The following is an 18,799-nucleotide window of genomic DNA, read 5'->3' as shown; positions in this document are numbered from 1 at the left end:
GTATTTCTAAATTTATGACTACTTTCAACTAATTCACATTAGTGCTCTTTATTTAAAAAGTTCTTTAGTCATGTCACTCGAATATAAGGAAAGATAATCTTGATCATCCAACAACACCCTTAATAATACTCAATTTTGTTATTAGCGCATGAATTGGACCCCGTTGGCTTCTATGGATGAAATTGAAGTCCGAATGCTGGTACAATAGTCAAATTAAATTCGTACCAAATTGAAGTGGCTCTTTGTCATGAATAATTTCTTCCTTCTTATTTTCTTGGTACTAATAGCCACTGAATAGATGCGAGGCTCAGATAGAAAGTTAATGTGTGTGTGGTGTAGATGGGAGAGTCACCGAATATAACATCACTCTGTATAAATCACCAAATGGTTCAATTTCACCTAATTTTAATAATGTGTGTGGTGTAGATGGGAGGGTCAAAATATTTATAAAAAAATTAATACACTATCATTTAGAGAATCTCCTTGCAAACTCGTGACTGTTCACAGATGGCAACTGAAGTTAGGAGACCCTCTAGTTTCCTAAAATCTTTATGACGTATATCGATGAACATAAAATGATCAACAATAAGTTTTTATGGATAAGCATAGTAAAAAATTTATTGCTAAAATAAACACAGTAAAAATTTAACCGCACTCTATATTTACACTGTACGAATAGATGCATAATATGTGTTTGCTAATAGACTATGATCACGCTCAACTATGCCCTCTAAAAAGGACTCTGCGCACGTTGCAAATATAACCCGAGTATTACGCCCAGGGTCGAATCCACAGAGAGTTAACCTATCAATCACTATCTTTAGACCCACTAAACTCTTGAGAACCAATTTCTCAAACGTTGAATCACAGTTGATGGTGTCTTTAATAACTAAAATTGCAAGTAAATAAACAACTGCAAATTAAGGATGTTAAGGTTGTAAACAATAATGAGAAAACGCTAAGGTAATGACTTCCCCTAATGATGGAATCCCTTCTGTTTATGCTTCATACAAATTTACCAACACACCTCTATCAATCATGAACGTTCATCTTACCGCAAATCTCTCCCGAGTAATCACAGTAATATACTCAATGCACTCTCCCAGATACACTAGCTAGCTTTAATTAACACAGTTCACTTCAGATTGCACTCAAGGCTTCGTTATCCCTAATCCCCCCTTTAAACCCCCAGTTATAGATCTCTCTTATACTTTGGGAGTAGTGTTGTTCAACAATAACCTAAATATGCACTCTCTCCCGAGTTATGCATACTAAATAGGCACAGCTAATTGAGGATCCTGTCAATTAACTACAACAAGAACATAGTTGAACAAATAAAGATTGAAACTAGCAATTTGTATTCACATAAACAAGAAGTTCATCCCCCAATAGGTTCCATCAAAACCTTAGACAAAGGATTTAGCTACTCATAACTATGGGTAAACAAACTAAGATAAGATTCATCATAAACTAGCAATAAAAATCAAAGAAAAGAAGAAAGATGTTTTGGGTGATCTCTCACAATGGTTTTCCTTCCTAAGAAACTCTAAAAATCAGTACATGCCTCCTTTTGGCGAAGTCTAATGTTTAAAATAGGGTTTTGGGCTAAAAATCCCGTGTTTTGCACTTTAGTCCCTGTACTTTCTCGCGCCTGTCGCGGTTCTGCCGCGGTCGCGGTGGAACCGCGGCCAAACAGCTCCTCTGAATCTCCTTCTGTCCGCGAGCAGTCTTCACCGCGGTTCTGTCGCGGTGGAACCGCGGCAGAATCATTTCTCTGATTCTTCAGCCTGTTTTTGCGTGGTTCACTTAGGATATTTCACGGATGGCCTCTCTTTCTTCAATTTTTGACTCCAAAAGTACTCCCTAGCCTTCCCTAGTCATATATAACCTGCAAGTCATGAAAAGCACTAATAAGAGCATTTTGTTATCACTTTTATTATCAAAACTATGCAAGAAGGCGGTTATTTAGGGCCTGAATATAGTTAAATTCACCTATTATCAACACCCCACACTTAAATCTTTGCTCGTCCTCGAGCAAGCTAAACCACACTTCTAAGCCTAACCGTTTGATGCATTACCCCAAGTATGTCACACCCGCCATTTTGACGGAACAACCTAAGCAATGTGCCGGTCATACCCCAGATGCAGACTCTACTGCCATGACACACTTGCGCTCACTCTAGTTACTCTAACAGAGGTGAAGAATTAATTTTCCTTCCCAAGTCACATTCCCTCACATCAAAAGTCTGAGAGAAGTTCCACACGCATAAAATTCAAACACAAGGAACCGAAGATAGAAAGAATTCACTCACTCTCAGCAAAGAACATTCACATGCCACACAGACACACCATAAGCTTGCCCATAGTGTAGTACTCTACTAATCGAGCTGTTTTAGTCAAAGATCAAGAGGTCTTTATTTGGTTGTAATGTAGGCTAAGGGCCGGGTAGGATACATTTGGATGTAGTGACTAACCTCCTTAAGCACTTTTAATACACACTTCCTTTTATCTCAATTTCCCTGCTCAGCCTAATCATTCCTCCACATTTTTGTTTCACAGGTGACCCCTACTTTTCTTTAGGTGCAACTGGCTTATTGTTTTTTTTTAAATGCCAGTGCACTATTCAAATGATTCATTCCTGATTCCCCTTTTTTCGCTAACTCCCTACCACCTCACACTTTGAGTTTTGTATGTTCCTTAGTGATTCAAGTGCTTCTCGGAGGTATAGGTTCAAACAATCAGCTATTCAAACACAGGGATATAGGTCATTATAGGGTTATCAAAGAACAGGCTTCAGGCTCAAAAGAGTTAACTATGGCAATATAGACAGGTGGATTCACCATTATATATAGGCTTACACAAAGAAATGCCTCAATCATCTCTAAAACCAAACAGCTTCTATTTCGCTTTGCAAACACACAGGGCAAGTTCTAGGTATCACATGCAAGCACAGAATGCAAGTAAAATCTCACACACACTTAGCATGTAACTCGTTCTGAATCAGTTTATCAATATACTCATACGAGCGTTCAAGCAAAGCAAGATGTGCAAAATTAAGGCATAGATTTACAAGTCCACAACTGAGCCTAGACGTCACACTCTCAAGTTCATTTTAGTTGTTTGCAGGTGTGTATACCCAGGGTAGCATTCTAGCCTTTACCCATCTTAGTCCTAACTACAAAAGGAAAATCTACCAAACCCGGTTCAATAAAAACCATTGGAAAAGAACCGTGGCCAAAAGAGAAACCAAGGGGGACTTACTACACTACCTAAAAAGGAAAAAATAAATAAATAAAAAGAAAAAAAAATCTTCATGGACTACTTCCCTCAAGAGTACTTGTCCAAGTGGTCCGTCCTCAGGAAGAGTCCTCTACCTTTGTTATTATTATTTTTTTTATATATCCAATTTGGACCCTCAAGAGACCCATCGACAAGTGTCCGTCGTTGGGCCAAGACAGACTCCTTATATAAGTATATCAATTGTATACAACAACATCAATTTCATGCTACAACACACACAATGTTTATGTACAGTACACATATCACTAAAGCAAGTCTCCCACCCCACACTTAAAGTCATGGCATGTCCCCATGTCATATCAAGAAGGTAAAGAGCAGAAGGGTAAGAAGACTTCCCTGAGACTCAATCAGAGTCGGAGACTGTGCTGGGGTCCACATGGCAAGCTCTCCCCAAAGCACGGAACCAGGACATGAACCGGCTCTCAGACCTGGCCTGCCGCTGAGACATGGCATCCATACGCGTGTGTAGGCCCTCCACCGAGGTGCGAAGATCGGCGACCTCTTCCTCCATAAAACACAACATAGGATGGGTGGACTGTGATCTGGATAAGCCAGCCCCAGCATGGGGGTGCCGAGAGGGTCTGACACTGTCATAGGATCTCCTGGATGGTGCCATGGGAACCGGGTCATCATCCCCATCATCGATCTCAATAGTGGTGTGTGCACCCCTGCCCACTCTGATGCTCAAAGTTTTGAAGGCTGCTTTAGGGGGCAACTCTCCATCAGCAGGATTTGTAGGGACATTCTTCCGCAGGCACAATGTAGTCACCAGGGAGGGAAAGTAGAATCCTTTTGACCTCAGCGGGGACCGTATGATCATTTCGTCACCAATAAGCCTTGCCGCATCAAAATCTTTCTTTGTGACGAAGCACCACGTCAAAAGGGCTCTTTGGAAGTTCACATCAGTCGTATTGCCTGAGGGTAAGAACCGGCTGCAAATGACAGTGAGCCAACACTTAGCCAAATGGGTGAACGAATTGGAGTTCAGGGTGATGTGGTCACGTATCCAGATTGGTTGCCCCCCTGCGCATAGTACATCAGTCATAGTATCCCAAGTGACACCTGGGGCATCCTGGTAATAGTCAATGTCACCAGTAAACCGGGGCAGCCGTAATACCTGTCGAATAGTTTCAACTGAGGCATCTACCCATGTGCCTCGCACAGTCACCTCCCGCAGCATATGAGTTGGGCAGTTCGCGTAGAAATCCCGTACAAGCATCCTGTTCACCGTTTCAGGTTCATCAAATAAGAACTCCATTTCCCTCCGCCGGATTTCCTCATATATCTCCTCCTTTTCTGCACAGAGGGCTGCCCTGTCAATCGGTATTTTAGGGATGAAGCTCTTTGAGGCCTTGGCATGAAAGTCGTCCTCTGCCACTTCGGATTCGAACCTAGAAGCATCATAAGTAGGTTGTTGGGACGTGTCTGCCGATCTCTTTTGCTTCTTACGAGCCATATGAACTGCAAAGAATACAGAAGAACCATCAAATATATCCTACATATACCAGCCGGATGGTTACTCAGACTTCACCACCCGATGGCACCAAATAATATCTCCCATTTATTCCATTTAGACACTATGCCAAACCCTCAACTCGTGATGTGTTCAAAGTTACAATCTCCATAATGGCCCCACAAGCATACAACACCCCACACTTACTCTATTAAGTGAGTCACGTTAAAAATAACACCACCATTCACCAAATACAATACCACCACAACCTAGGGGAGGCACAAAATGCATCAAAATAGCACCACAGGCCCCAAATTTCCGGCCAAAAAGGTCCCACCACCAAAGTACACCGCAAAAATTATTTCTAGGCCTCCAAAGCATCTAAACAACCCCCACAATCGAAGTAGAAGAAAGACCCAACCATTTTAGCACCAAATAAATCCACAAGAAGCAAATACAACAATAAAAAAATAAAAATAAAAAGAGAAGAAGCAAAAATTGAAAGGAAATCTGCACTATTCCTACCTAGGGTTTAACTAAATAAGTTTAGACCAAATTTACACTAAGTTAGAAGATGAAATAGAGATAGAGAAAGAGAAACTTACTTGTTTGGTTGAGGGAAAGTGGGTGGTGAAGGTGGAAAGTAGGGGAGGATGATAATAAAGTTTTGTGAAGATGAGAGGAGAAGAGAGAAGATAGAGAGAGGTTAGAGAGAAATTATAGAAAAAGGAGTGGGGGGGGGGTTTGGTGGTTTTGGGCAGGTGGGGGAGGGTTTAATGGTAGGTGGGGGGTATTTTGGGTAAAGGGGAAAAGGAAAAAAAAATTAAAACAAACTTACCTGGACCCCGTCTGCGTCTGCCGCGGTTCTGCCGCGGTCGCGGTAGGACCGCGGTAGACCAAGTTCAGACGGCCCTCTTGACTATGGTTTTACCGTGGTCGTGGTGCAACCACGATGGCCTGGGTTCAGAGAAGGGTCAGGACCGCGGTTTGACCGCGATCGCGGTGGAACCGCGGTCTGAGCCCATCTCTGATTCTGACGCCTTTTTTTTTAAGAAGAGTTACACTTACAACAATTTCATGGGTTGCCTCCCATGCAGCGCCTGATTTAACGTCGCGGCACGACCCAGATGAGTGCAGTTAAGGCTCGCTCGACCTCCGTGGTTCAGTCAACTGCAGTTCATACCCTTCCTTGGGCTCGCTCATACCCACATACAACTTCAATCTCTAACCATTGACTCTAAATGTACGAGAGTCATTCTCAGTGGCAACATCAACTGCTCCTGACTAGAAAACTTCAACTACTCGAAATGGTCCAGACCATCGTGACTTCAGCTTACCCGGGAACAACCTCAGTCTTGAGTTGTATAACAATATCATGTCCCCAGGTTTGAAATTTCGCTCAACAATGTTCTGATCGTGTAGCCTCTTCATTCTCTCTTTGTACAGCCTTGTGCTCTCAAAAGCAAGATACCTGAACTCCTCGAGCTCATGCAATTCTGTGACTCTTGACGTGCCCGCAGCTTCCATGTCTAAGTTTAGTTGTTTCAGTGCCCACCACGCTTTATGCTCAACTTCTATAGGTAGGTGACATGCCTTCCCAAACACTAACTTGTATGGTGACATACCAATTGGTGTCTTGAAAGCTGTTCTGTAGGCCCAAAGTGCATCATCTAGCTTCCTTGCCCAATCAGTTCTTGTGGCGTTCACAGTTTTCGTTAACACACTCTTGATTTCCCTGTTGGATACCTCAACCTGTCCACTAGTCTGCGGGTGGTATGGAGTAGCCACCTTGTGGAGCACATCGTATTTTATAAGCAACTTCTCGAAGGCTCTATTGCAGAAGTGAGTGCCTCCGTCGCTGATAATCGCACGTGGTGTCCCAAAGCGGGTGAATATGTTCTTCTTTAGAAACCCCACCACCACTTTCGCATCATTGGTGGGCAACGCTACAGCTTCCACCCACTTGGACACATAGTCTACAGCAACAAGGATGTACTTATTGCCATAGGAGCTGACGAAGGGACCCATGAAATCAATCCCCCAGACGTCGAACACTTCTATCTCCTGAATTGGGTTCATGGGCATCTCGTGGCGCCGGGAAATGTTCTTGGTGTGTTGACATTCATTACAACCCTTCACCCATGAGTGAGCATCTTTAAACACAGTCGGCCAGAAAAATCCGGCTTCTAGCACCTTTGCTGCTGTCCTGATCCCTCCAAAGTGTCCACCATAAGTCGATGCATGACAAGCCTACAAAATAGAAGATTGTTCTATCTCGGAGACGCATCTCCGGATCATGTTATCCAGGCATATTCGAAAGAGATAGGGCTCATCCCAATAGTACAAGCGGCTTTCACGAAAAAATCGTTTCCTCTGGACCGATGAAAGGTCGTGAGGAACTATACCACTGGCCAGGTAATTGGCCAAGTCTGCATACCATGGCGCTTCCTGATGAGTGGTGGCGAGCAGTTGCTCGTCCGAAAAAGTTTCCAGAATTTCCTCAACTTCAATTGCATTTTCAGCTCCCTCAAGTCGTGATAGGTGATCAGCGACTTGATTCTCAGTGCCCTTGCGGTCACATATTTCAAGATCGAACTCTTGCAGCAGCAACACCCAACGAATCAGGCGTGGCTTAGAGTCTTTCTTTTCTATTAAGTACCTGAGAGCAGCATGGTCAGTGTAGATGATTACCTTTGATCCTATCAGGTAGGGTCGGAACTTGTCGAATGCGAACACCACAGCTAGCATCTCCTTTTCAGTCACTGTATAGTTCAACTGGGCTCCACTCAGCGTTCTGCTGGCATAGTAGATTGGGTGCATCAATTTGTCTTTCCGCTGGCCCAGCACTGCCCCCACTGTGTAGTCACTAGCGTCACACATTAGTTCGAATGGTTGCTCCCAGTTGGGGGCAACAATGATGGGTGTTGTGACCAGCCTCTGCTTCAACTCCTCAAACGCTACCCTGCAATCATCAGAAAATACAAACGGGTGATCTTTCTCTAATAACTTACAGAGAGGTTTGGTGATTTTGGAGAAGTCTTTTATGAACCGCCGGTAGAAACCGGCATGTCCAAGAAAACTTCTAATTGCTTTGACCGAAGTTGGTGGAGGCAACTTTGCTATTACATCAACCTTTGCTCGATCTACTTCTATTCCCTTGCTTGACACCCGGTGCCCCAAGACTATGCCTTCTTGTACCATGAAATGGCACTTCTCCCAGTTCAGCACCAGATTAGTCTCGATGCACCGTTTCAGCACACGCGTCAGATTCACCAGGCACTCATCAAATGAACTTCCCACCACTGAGAAGTCATCCATGAACACCTCCATTATATCCTCAACCATGTCAGTGAATATGGCCATCATGCACCGTTGGAATGTGGCGGGTGCATTGCATAGGCCAAAGGGCATCCTCCTAAAGGCATAAATGCCATAAGGGCATGTGAAGGAGGTCTTCTCTCGGTCCTCAGGTGCAATGGAAATCTGATTGTACCTTGAGTACCCATCCAGAAAACAAAAGTGTGACCTCCCTGCCAATCTATCCAGCACCTGATCGATGAAGGGAAGTGAGAAGTGGTCTTTCCGGGTGGCTAGATTCAACTTTCGATAATCTATGCAAATTCTCCATCCTGTGACGATTCTCGTTGAGATTAGTTCATTGTTGTCATTCTTCACAACCGTCATGCCACCCTTTTTAGGCATACATTGAACTGGGCTAACCCAGCTGCTGTCAGAGATTGGGAAAATAATTCTCGCATCTAACCACTTTATCATCTCCTTCTTCACCACTTCCTTCATATTTGGGTTCAGCCTCCTCTGATGTTCCCTGGAAGGTTTGTGACCCTCTTCCAGCAGAATCTTATGCATGCAGTAAGCGGGGTTGATCCCCTTGATGTCTGCCATGGTCCACCCAATGGCAGTTTTGCACTCCTTCAATACCTGTAGAAGCTGTTGGACATGCACATCTAACAAACTAGATGAGATAATAACAGGTAGAGTGGAGTCAGGTCCCAGAAATTCATACCTGAGGTGGGCTGGCAATGGCTTTAGTTCCAGCTTCGGTGGTTCTTCAATGGATGGCTTAGCTGGAGGAGTCTCCCTCTTTTCTAAGTGTAGGGGCTCAAACTCTAGATTTCTTTCCCAAGACCCTCTACCTTCCAGTGCCAACACCCATTCCGCCAAGTCCTCACCATTCACTTCCTCCAAATTCGTCAAACATGCAGCGAGGGGATCCTCAACCGTCAACACTTCATCATTAGACTGTACGATTACATCCACGGCATCAATAAGAGAGCAATTGGTGAACTCACTTGGTCGCCTCATAGATTTCTGCACATTGAATATAATCTCTTCGTCATTGAGCCTCATCTTAAGTTCCCCGGTCTCACAATCAATAAGAGCTCTCCCTGTGGCCAAGAATGGTCTTCCTAAGATGGTAGGAATTTCTTCATCCACTTTGCAATCCAATATCACAAAATCTGTAGGGAACACGAATTTCCCCACCTGAATAAGTACATCATCAAGGATCCCAAATGGACGCTTCATAGTCCTGTCAGCCAGCTGCAACAACATAGAGGTGGGTCTAGGTCTCCCAATGCCCAACCTTTTGTAAATGACCAGGGGCATAAGATTAATGCTAGCCCCTAAATCACAGAGTGCTTTCACAAAAGCAAAGTTTCCAATAGTGCATGGAATAGTAAAACTCCCTGGATCAGAGAGCTTTTCAGCAACAGGTCTAGTTACCACTACACTGTACGTCTGAGTAAGTGTCACCGTGGCCAAGTCTTGGAAGTCAAATTTCCGGGACATTAAGTCTTTCATCATTTTTGCGTATCCAGGCATCTCCTTTAAAGCTTTAATCAATGGAATATTAACCTGAATTTGCTTGAGCATCTCAAAGAACTTTTTGTACTGCTCCTCCTTTTGATGCTTGGCCAACCTTTATGGAAATGGAGCAGGAGGTCTTTTCTTCCCAATCACTTGGGACTTTTCTTTCTCAGCTACTATCTCTACTACCGGCTCTTCAACTGCTTCAACAACTTTCTCGATCTCCTACTGAGTATTCTTTTCTTCCTGAGCAGGCTGGATTGTCACATTTGTCAGCCTTGTGGAATCATCTAGATCAATGGGTACCTGAATGAGTGTCTCAGCCTGTATATTGTCACGAGCTCTCTCCTGCTCTACATCAAGATCCCTGCCATTACGGAGACTCACCGCCATCAGCTGCTTCGGGCCCTGATCTTTAGGATTGATTTGGGTATCTGCAGGTAGCGTCCCCTGAGGACGAATGTTCAGAGACATTGAAATTTGGCCCAATTGCACTCAATATTTTTGATCGTTGCGTCATGTGCATCTACTCTTTCATTTACCTTTGCATTGGATCCTATAACCTGTTGTATCATTGCTTCAAGTCTAGTGAACCCTTCTTCTTGCCTTCCACCCTGCTGTTGCTGAGGTGGGGGATACCCTTGCTGTTGATTGTTGTACCCATGTGACCTTGGATAAGGTGCCATATTGTTGGGGGTCTCATACCTCCCATGTTTCCAGCGTTGTACTGTGGCTGAGGTGGTCTGTATGGCTGCTGAGTTTGCTGACCCCAGTTTTGATTGTCCTGTCTCTGGCCTCCATAGTTTGACACATAGTTCATGTCTTCAAGGTGCTGCTGATGATGATCATGTTCTGCATTCCAAGGATTACCCATTGGCTGACTGATGCAAGATGTGCACAAGCCCCTATTGGTAGTATCTACAATGTGCACTTGTTGTTTCTGCCCTGATTCCTCCACCTTTTTGGTGAGTATGCTCATCTGTGTCAAGAGCGTCGCCACATTTTCAGCCATAGAATTTGATGGGTCAAAAGGCACTGAGTGCACCACTGGAGTGATGGGTGCATTCCTCGTCGTCCACCCCGAATTTTGAGCCATTTTGTCAAGCAGACTCTGACCTTCTCTCCAAGTTTTGCTCAAAAATGCCCCACCAGCTGAGGCATCTACAATATTCTTCATGCTATCTGACAGTCCCATGTAAAACCGTTGTCCCAACATCTGATCTGGAATACCATGGTGTGGACATACAACCAACATTCCTTTAAACCGGCTCCATGTCTCATGCAATGTCTCAATTGGTTTCTGTTTAAAACTCACGATCTCATCAATTTGTTGAGCTGTTTTGTTGGGCGGGTGGAACTTGATGTGAAATTGCATGACTAACTCATCCCAAGTTTCTATAGAGTTTATGGGGAGTGAGTTTAGCCAGACTTGAGCAGCTCCTGTCACCGAGAATGGAAATAATATCAACCTGATTGCTTCCGGAGTTACGTTGGGTTGCCTTTGAGTTTTGCAAATCGACAGGAAGTTCTTCAAGTGCTGCTGAGGATCTTCGGCTGGTGTCCCAGAAAATAGTCCCTTGTTTTGCAACAAGTGCAGCATATTGTTCGTGATTTGGAAAGATTCAGCTTGTATCGCGGGCACAACAATGGCAGTGGCCAGATTGTCAGCTGTGGGTTGTGCCCAGTCATATAGTGCAGCCTCAGGCACAGGAGGTGCCATATCTCTGACGTTTCCGTCGGCGTTGTCTGCGTCACCCATGTCAATTTCGAGTTTGTGTATTTGATGAGGTTGTTGAAGTCTTTTGTTGGTACGGTTCAATATCCGGAATGTTTTCTCGGGGTCTGAGAGTCCTTCAAGTAGTTATCCAGTCCTCATAGAGTTTCTTGGCATACACCTGAGCAACCCCGTCAACAACCGTCAAAAATTTCAATCAAAAATTTGGTGTAAAGTAAACTGACTTCCCTAAGAATTTTTGTATTTCTATCGATGGTAATTGATAATTCCGTTAAGTCCCCGGCAACGACGCCAAAATTTGATCACGCCCAACTATGCTCTCTAAAAAGGACTCTACGAACGTTGCAAATATAACTCGAGTATTACGCCCAGGGTCGAATCCACAGAGAGTTAACCTATCAATCACTATCTTTAGACCCACTAAACTCTTGAGAACCAATTTCCCAAACGTTGAATCACAGTTGATGGTGTCTTTAATAACTAAAATTGCAAGTAAATAAACAACTGCAAATTAAGGATGCTAAGGTTGTAAACAATAATGAGAAAACGCTAAGGTAATGACTTCCCTCAATGATGAAATCCCTTCTGTTTATGCTTCATACAAATTTACCAACACACCTCTGTCAATCATGAACGTTCATCTTACCGCAAATCTCTCCCGAGTAATCACAGTAATATACTCAATGCACTCTCCCGAGATACATTAGCTAGCTTTAATTAACACAGTTCAGTTCAGATTGCACTCAAGGCTTCGTTATCCCTAATCCCGCCTTTAAACCCACAGTTATAGATTCCTCTTATACTTTGGGAGTAGTGTTGTTCAACAATAACCTAAATATGCACTCTCTCCCGAGTTATGCACACTAAATAGGCACAACTAATTGAGGATCCTGTCAATTAACTACAACAAGAACATAGTTGAACAAATAAAGATTGAAACTAGCAATTTGTATTCACATAAACAAGAAGTTCATCCCCCAATAGGTTCCATCAAAACCTTAGACAAATGATTTAGCTACTCATAACTATGGGTAAACAAACTAAGATAAAATTCATCATAAACTAGCAATAAAAATCAAAGAAAAGAAGAAAGATGTTTTAGGTGATCTCTCACAATGGTTTTCCTTCCTAAGAAACTCTAAAAATCAGTACATGCCTCCTTTTGGCGAAGTCTAATGTTTAAAATAGGGTTTTGGGCTAAAAATCCCGTGTTTTGCACTTTAGTCCCTGTACTTTCTCGCGCCTGCCGCGGTCGCGGTGGAACCGCGGCCAAACAGCTCCTCTGAATCTCCTTCTGTCCGCGAGCAGTCTTCATCGCGGTTCTGCCGCGGTCGCGGTGGAACCGCGGCAGAATCATTTCTCTGATTCTTCAGCCTGTTTTTGCGTGGTTCACTTGGGATATTTCACGGATGACCTCTCTTTCTTCAATTTTTGACTCCAAAAGTACTCCCTAGCCTTCCCTAGTCTTATATAACCTGCAAGTCATGAAAAGCACTAATAAGAGCATTTTGTTATCACTTTTATTATCAAAACTATGCAAGAAGGCGGTTATTTAGGGCCTGAATATAGCTAAATTCACCTATTATCAGACTATTACATTTAATCATGATTAACTAATATATTCTCACACTATCAAATCACTTAATCATAGTAAACTGATATGAGTTGGTATAAATACCTGATGTGAATTAATATTATCACAATTAAAACTTATCTACACTCAATATTTATACCCCATCAATTAATGCATAACATGTGTGTTAACTAATAAACTACTATCACTTAATCATAAGTAGCTATAACTTTTATTATTCTCACTACATTTTGCGAGTACGTATTTACTGCTCCCTCCATCCAAGTTTATTTGTTCGCTATCGTGGCACACCCCTTAAAAATAATTAATAACATTGTAATTTTATTATATTACTCATGTTTATTAAATATTGAAAAATAAATTGAAAAGTACTTCTATTAAGGGTAAAATAAATATAAAATGATAAATTATTCATTAATTTTCCAAAATGGACAAGTAAAAATGAACATTTATTTTTAGTATAGTGGATAAATAAACTTGGACGAAAAAAGTAGGTAAATACTCCCTTACTTCACTTTTACTTGTCCATTATATTAAAACTATGAGCTAGTTTGGCTTAGCTGATTTAGAACAGCTGATAAGCATAAGGTGTTGAAAAGCATTTTTAAGTGCTGAAGCTGATTTAAAAAAAATAAGCAGTTCCGTGTTTGGATAAAAGTACTGAAATTAATAATAAGCAGTTGAAGAACTGGGTATACGAAGAGTTTTATTTTAAAAAGAAGTATTTTAGGGATAGAATAGTAAATATTTTGGTCAAACCTAAAGTGCTTATAAGCTAAAATTTGATAAGTTGGGGGAGACCAACTTATGACTTTTGGCTTATTTTTGGCATATAAGCACTTTTAATTTTACCAAACGCGTAGATAAGCCAAAAAAGTGCTTATAGACCAGTTTGACCAGCTTATAAGCTAAGCCAAACACCCTCTATAGTTCACTTTTTACTTGTCCACTATATTTAGTTAAGAGAAAGACAATCTTTTTTTTTTTGTTGAGAAAATGACCCTCTATAGCCCCTCAAAATTTTAATAGCTTATGTTTTTTCCCACAGACCCGAAATGTCCCTCCAGCCCAAACATATTACATCTAATTGCCCGAAATGTCTATTTTTTATATAGTGACGGTCTATTTTGTATATTTTTTTATATAGTGACAATCTATTTTGTATGTATTTTGTACAGTGATAGTCTATTTATTATATTTTTGGTATAGTGACATCTATTTTGTATATTTTTTATATAGTGATAGTCTTTTTTGTATATATTTTGTATAATGACATCTATTTTGTATATTTTTTGTATAGTGATAGTCTTTTTTGTATATATTTTGTATAGTGACATCTATTTTGTATATATTTTATATAATGATAGTCTATTTAGTATATAAATTGTATAGTGACAGTCTATTTAGTATATAAATTATATAGTGACAGTCTATTTTGTATATTTTTTGTATAGTGACAGTCTATTTGTATATTTTTTGTATAATGACAGTCTTTTTTGTATATTGAACGACTACACGTTTGTAAAACCAGTCATTACATTAATTGATGTGATGCATCTCACTGTGATTTTTAATTATTTATTGTCTGTTAGTGTATCTAGGAATTGTAACAAATGGAGTATACTCCATGGATCCTATGTTTGAACTTACGTAGTATTATATAAATAAAATTTTGAATGCTAACTAGTTTGATTTCCTCAATCATATTCACACAGGATCTTCAGTTTGGAAGTGTAAACCCTATACATAATATTAACTCCCATATTGTGCCAACTCTCTCAACAACATTCTTAGTAGACAAGCAACTTAAATGCTCCAAGTGATCTAGGGTTTTATTCGTAAATATTGTCAATTTTGTTGATGTCAAACTCCTAATTTGTCCAGAGGTACAGCTATAAATGGTATTGTGATAAACATATAAAACATCTGTCCTTATCAAATTTCATACCAACAACAAAAAGTATATGTCTGTATATATCTGATGTCTCTGCATCACTGCTACAGAAGATTTAGCGTCATTAGTTTAGCTCAGGTGGGTTAGCGAATGTTTTGTTGTAGCCAATGCAATAAGTTTTTGGCTATAACTTACAATCAAATATAATGGGCTAGCGGTTATCTTAAGTTTTTGCGGAACTGCCAATTATGCCAGAACCTCTTCTTCTTCTTTTTCATGTTTTACTTTTATCATTAACTACTCATTCTCCAAATCATTTTTCAAGACTTTTGAAAATGGTATCATTATTATGAGTAAAATTGTAAATACATATTTCATTTATTGTTTCTTTAGGAGCGTGAGAAGTTCAAAGTGGACAATTAAAAGTGAACGGAGGGAGTACGTTATAAACATTAGATTTTCAAATTTCTTACCCTCACGAGTCACATCCACAGTGTAATAAAAGTGAACGGAGGGAGAGTACGTTATAAACATTGGATTTTTCAAATTGCTTATCTGTAACGACCTGGTCGGTCGTTTCGAGAATTATAGCCTTGTTCCCCTATTTCCTGCTTCTTTTGTGTTCTTCAGCTGTATTTTAACTTACCGGGTTAGTTGGCTCGGGTCCGGAGTGATTTTGGAGTGAATTGAGACACATAGTCTCTTGTGAGAAGGTTTAAGTTGGGAAAGTTGACCGAATATTGACTTATGTGTAAATGATTTTGGATTTAAATTTTGATGGTTTCGTTAGCTCCGTTAGGTGATTTTGGACTTAGGAGCGCGTTTGGAATGTGAGTTGGAGGTCCGTAGTAGAATTAGGGTTGAATTGGCGAAAGTTGAAATTTTGGCAATTTTGGTCGGCAGTGGAAATTTTGATATCGGGGTCAGAATGGATTTTCGGAAGTTGGACTAGGTTTGTGGTGTCATTTGTGACGTGTGTGCAATATTTTAGGTCATTCGGACGTAGTTTGATATGTCTCGGCGTCGTTTGCGGAATTTGGAAGTTTAGAAGTTCTTAGACTTGAATCTTAGGGTAATTTTGTGTTTTGATATTGTTTTGAGCGATCCGAAGGTTTAACTAAGTTCATATGATGTTATGGGACGTGTCGGTATGTTTTGTTGAGGTCCCGGGGGCCTCAGGGTGATTCCGGGTGGTTAACGGAAGGTTTGGAACTTGGAAAATGCAGCTGAAGTTGTTGGTTCTGGTGTCTTCCGCACCTGCGCAGTGGAAGCCGCTGGTGCGAGCCCGCATGAGCGACTAAGGAGCCGCAGATGCGGCCATGGAGGACTCGCAGGTGCGAAGGCATTCCCGCACCTGCGGGAGACGCATATGCGGGCAAGCATGCGCAGGTGCGAGAAGGAATCCGCAGGTGCGAGAAGGAATCCGCAGGTGCGAGGTAGTTTTTGCACCTGCAATGATCGCAGATGCGGTCTAGAGTCGCAGAAGCGGTCCCATGGATTTTAAGTGATTTCCGTAGAAGCGAAGCTTGGTCCGCAGATGCGGTGAAGGGACCGCAGGTGTGGCTTCGCTGGGCAGAATGTATAAATAGAGGACTTCGTGATTTTTCCTTATTTCCACCATTATCAACTCGAACTTTGAAGCTTTTGAGGTGATTTTTGAAGGGGATTCAAGGATTTTCACTGAGGTAAGTCCCTTGAGCCTAAGTACCCTTAGCTATGGTGTTTTTCCATTGATTTCTCATCTAATTAGTGGGGTTTTGAAGTGAAAATTGGGGGTTAGGGCTTGGGATTTTGGAGAGTGTAATTTGGGGATTTGAGGGACCTAATGATGTCGGATTTTGATAAATTTTGTATGGTTAGACTCGTGAGTGAATGGGCATTCGGATTTTGAGACTTTTGTCGGATTTTAAGACGTGTGCCTAGGAGCCGGGGTTGAGCCAATTTTGAAATTTAAGTCCAATTTAGTAGTTTTTCTTATGGAATTGATTCCTTGGCATATATTGATTGTGTTGTATTACTTTTGGCTAGATTCGGGACGTCTAGAGGCCAATTCGAGAGGCAAAGGCATCGCGGAGTAGGATTTTGCTCGGATTGAGGTAAGTAACGGTTATAAATCTGGTCCTGAGGGTGTGAAACCCCGGATATCGTGTCGTATGACTATTTTGGAGGTGACACACATGGTAGGTGACGGGCGTGTGGGCGTGCACCGTAGGGATTGTAATTTGGTCTGTCCCGTGAGATTGTAGAATCGATTAGCCTATTGTTTACTATGTGTTCCCTCTGTTTTTATGGAAATCGACTGCACTTCATGTTAGAAATCCTGTTTAGGCCTTGTGATATCGTTGTTGAGACCCGTGAGGTCGTGCACTTGCTGAATTAATTGATATTTGTTGTTTTTATTCTCAGTCATGATATTACTTGCGTATTTTACCTCCGTCCCCTCCTATTTATTATTGATACATGTTATTATCTCTGTTTGGGCTGAATTCTATGATTTTTGAGAGCCCGAGGGACTGGTGAGGTTGGTGACTGAGATAGAGCCTGAGTGCCGAGCTGTGAGCTATATGAGTGTATATGGATTGGGTTGCACGCTGCAACGAGCCTCAGGAAAATATATGTATATATATTGGATCGGGTTCCACGCCGCAATGAGCCTTATGGCATTTTATATAGTGGATCGGGCTGCACGCCGCAGCGATATAACGCTTGGGCTGAAGGAGTCCCTCCGGAGTCTGCACACCCCCAGTGAACACAGGTACCTATTGAGTATGATTATTGAGGGCTGAGAGCCGAGTGATTGAGCTGTTGAGATGAGCCGAGTGACTGTTGCCTTGAGAGGTTGTACTTGCTTTCAGTTAATTGTTGCACTTAGTTGTTATTTGCCCTTTTTGTACAAATTTCTGGAAGACTTGATATCTGGTTTACTTGAGCACGAATTGATGTGACTTAAACTATTAAATTTGAAAGCATGAATGTTCCTTATTGAAAGTTATTGAGATAACTGAATTTGTATAGCTCGTCACTACTTCTCACTTCTTTATTTATTTCTGTTACTTATTGAGTTGGAAGTACTCACGTTACTCCCTGCACCTTCTGTGCATATCTAGGTGAGACCGGTGGCAGAGATCGTTGAGTTCATACGCATTTGGTTATCGGAGACAAACGAGGTAGTTGCCGGCGTCCGCAACCCTTGACTCACCTTCTATCGTTATCTTTTCTTTGGGTTTTGGTATTTGGTGGAACATTGTAAACTCTGAATATAGACTGGTTTTAGATGTTCATGACTTAGTGATATCCCGATGTCGGGCTATCTTTTCCGTATTTTGTTTTGAGTTGGACTCTTTTATGAAGTTTTTAGTATGAAAAAGTTTTGACTTATCTTTTAAATGAAATATTGAAGTGTTTGGAAGTGTGTCGCCTTACCTAGTACCACAACAGATGTCATTACGACATGTTAGAGTTTTGGGTCGTGACATTATCCTCACGAGTCACGTCCACAGTGTAATAAAAGTGAATGGAGGGAGTACTTTATAAACATTGGATTTTCAAATTACTTACCCTCACCAGTCACGTCCACAATGTAATTAAAGTGAACGGAGGGAATACGTTATAAACATTGGATTTTCAAATTGCTTACCCTGACGTCCACAGTGTAATAAAAGTTTCCAACCATTTATCAATATCAGGGCCACAAAACCTGATAGCATTGATTACAGCGTTGAACGCTAAAAACGCATTCATATTAGTCGCAAGGTGAACATTGCGAGTGGACGGGGGGTTTGTAAAAGAAGAATCTAAACGCGTTTTAATATTTGAATTTATGTTTTGATCGATCTTTCTTGAACTTACTTTGGTGCACGGGTAATGTCTATCTTTTTTTATATTATCATGTTTAATTAGCTTACAACAACATATAATTGTTCATGCAAGCCTGATATGTTAAATAGAGTAATAACTTGCAGATATCGTTAGTTTACAACATTTTTGGTGTAATTT

General features: G+C 41.4%; 1 protein-coding gene across 1 annotated transcript; it reads right to left on the bottom strand.

Annotated features, from left to right (window-relative positions):
* Positions 1–8,364: 8,364 nt before the first annotated feature.
* On the bottom strand, positions 8,365–10,155 carry LOC138877536 (uncharacterized). The gene is made up of 4 exons (XM_070157150.1): positions 10,123–10,155; positions 9,810–10,030; positions 8,540–9,692; positions 8,365–8,382 (listed from the first exon to the last, which is right to left on the bottom strand). Exons 1-4 carry the CDS (start codon positions 10,153–10,155, stop codon positions 8,365–8,367), a joined length of 1,425 nt encoding a protein of 474 aa, XP_070013251.1.
* Between the last annotated feature and the right edge of the window lie 8,644 nt (positions 10,156–18,799).

The sequence above is a fragment of the Nicotiana sylvestris genome, chromosome 9, assembly GCF_000393655.2.
Source record: "Nicotiana sylvestris chromosome 9, ASM39365v2, whole genome shotgun sequence".
Lineage (NCBI taxonomy): Eukaryota > Viridiplantae > Streptophyta > Magnoliopsida > Solanales > Solanaceae > Nicotiana > Nicotiana sylvestris.
This window is presented reverse-complemented; position numbering and strand designations above follow the sequence as displayed.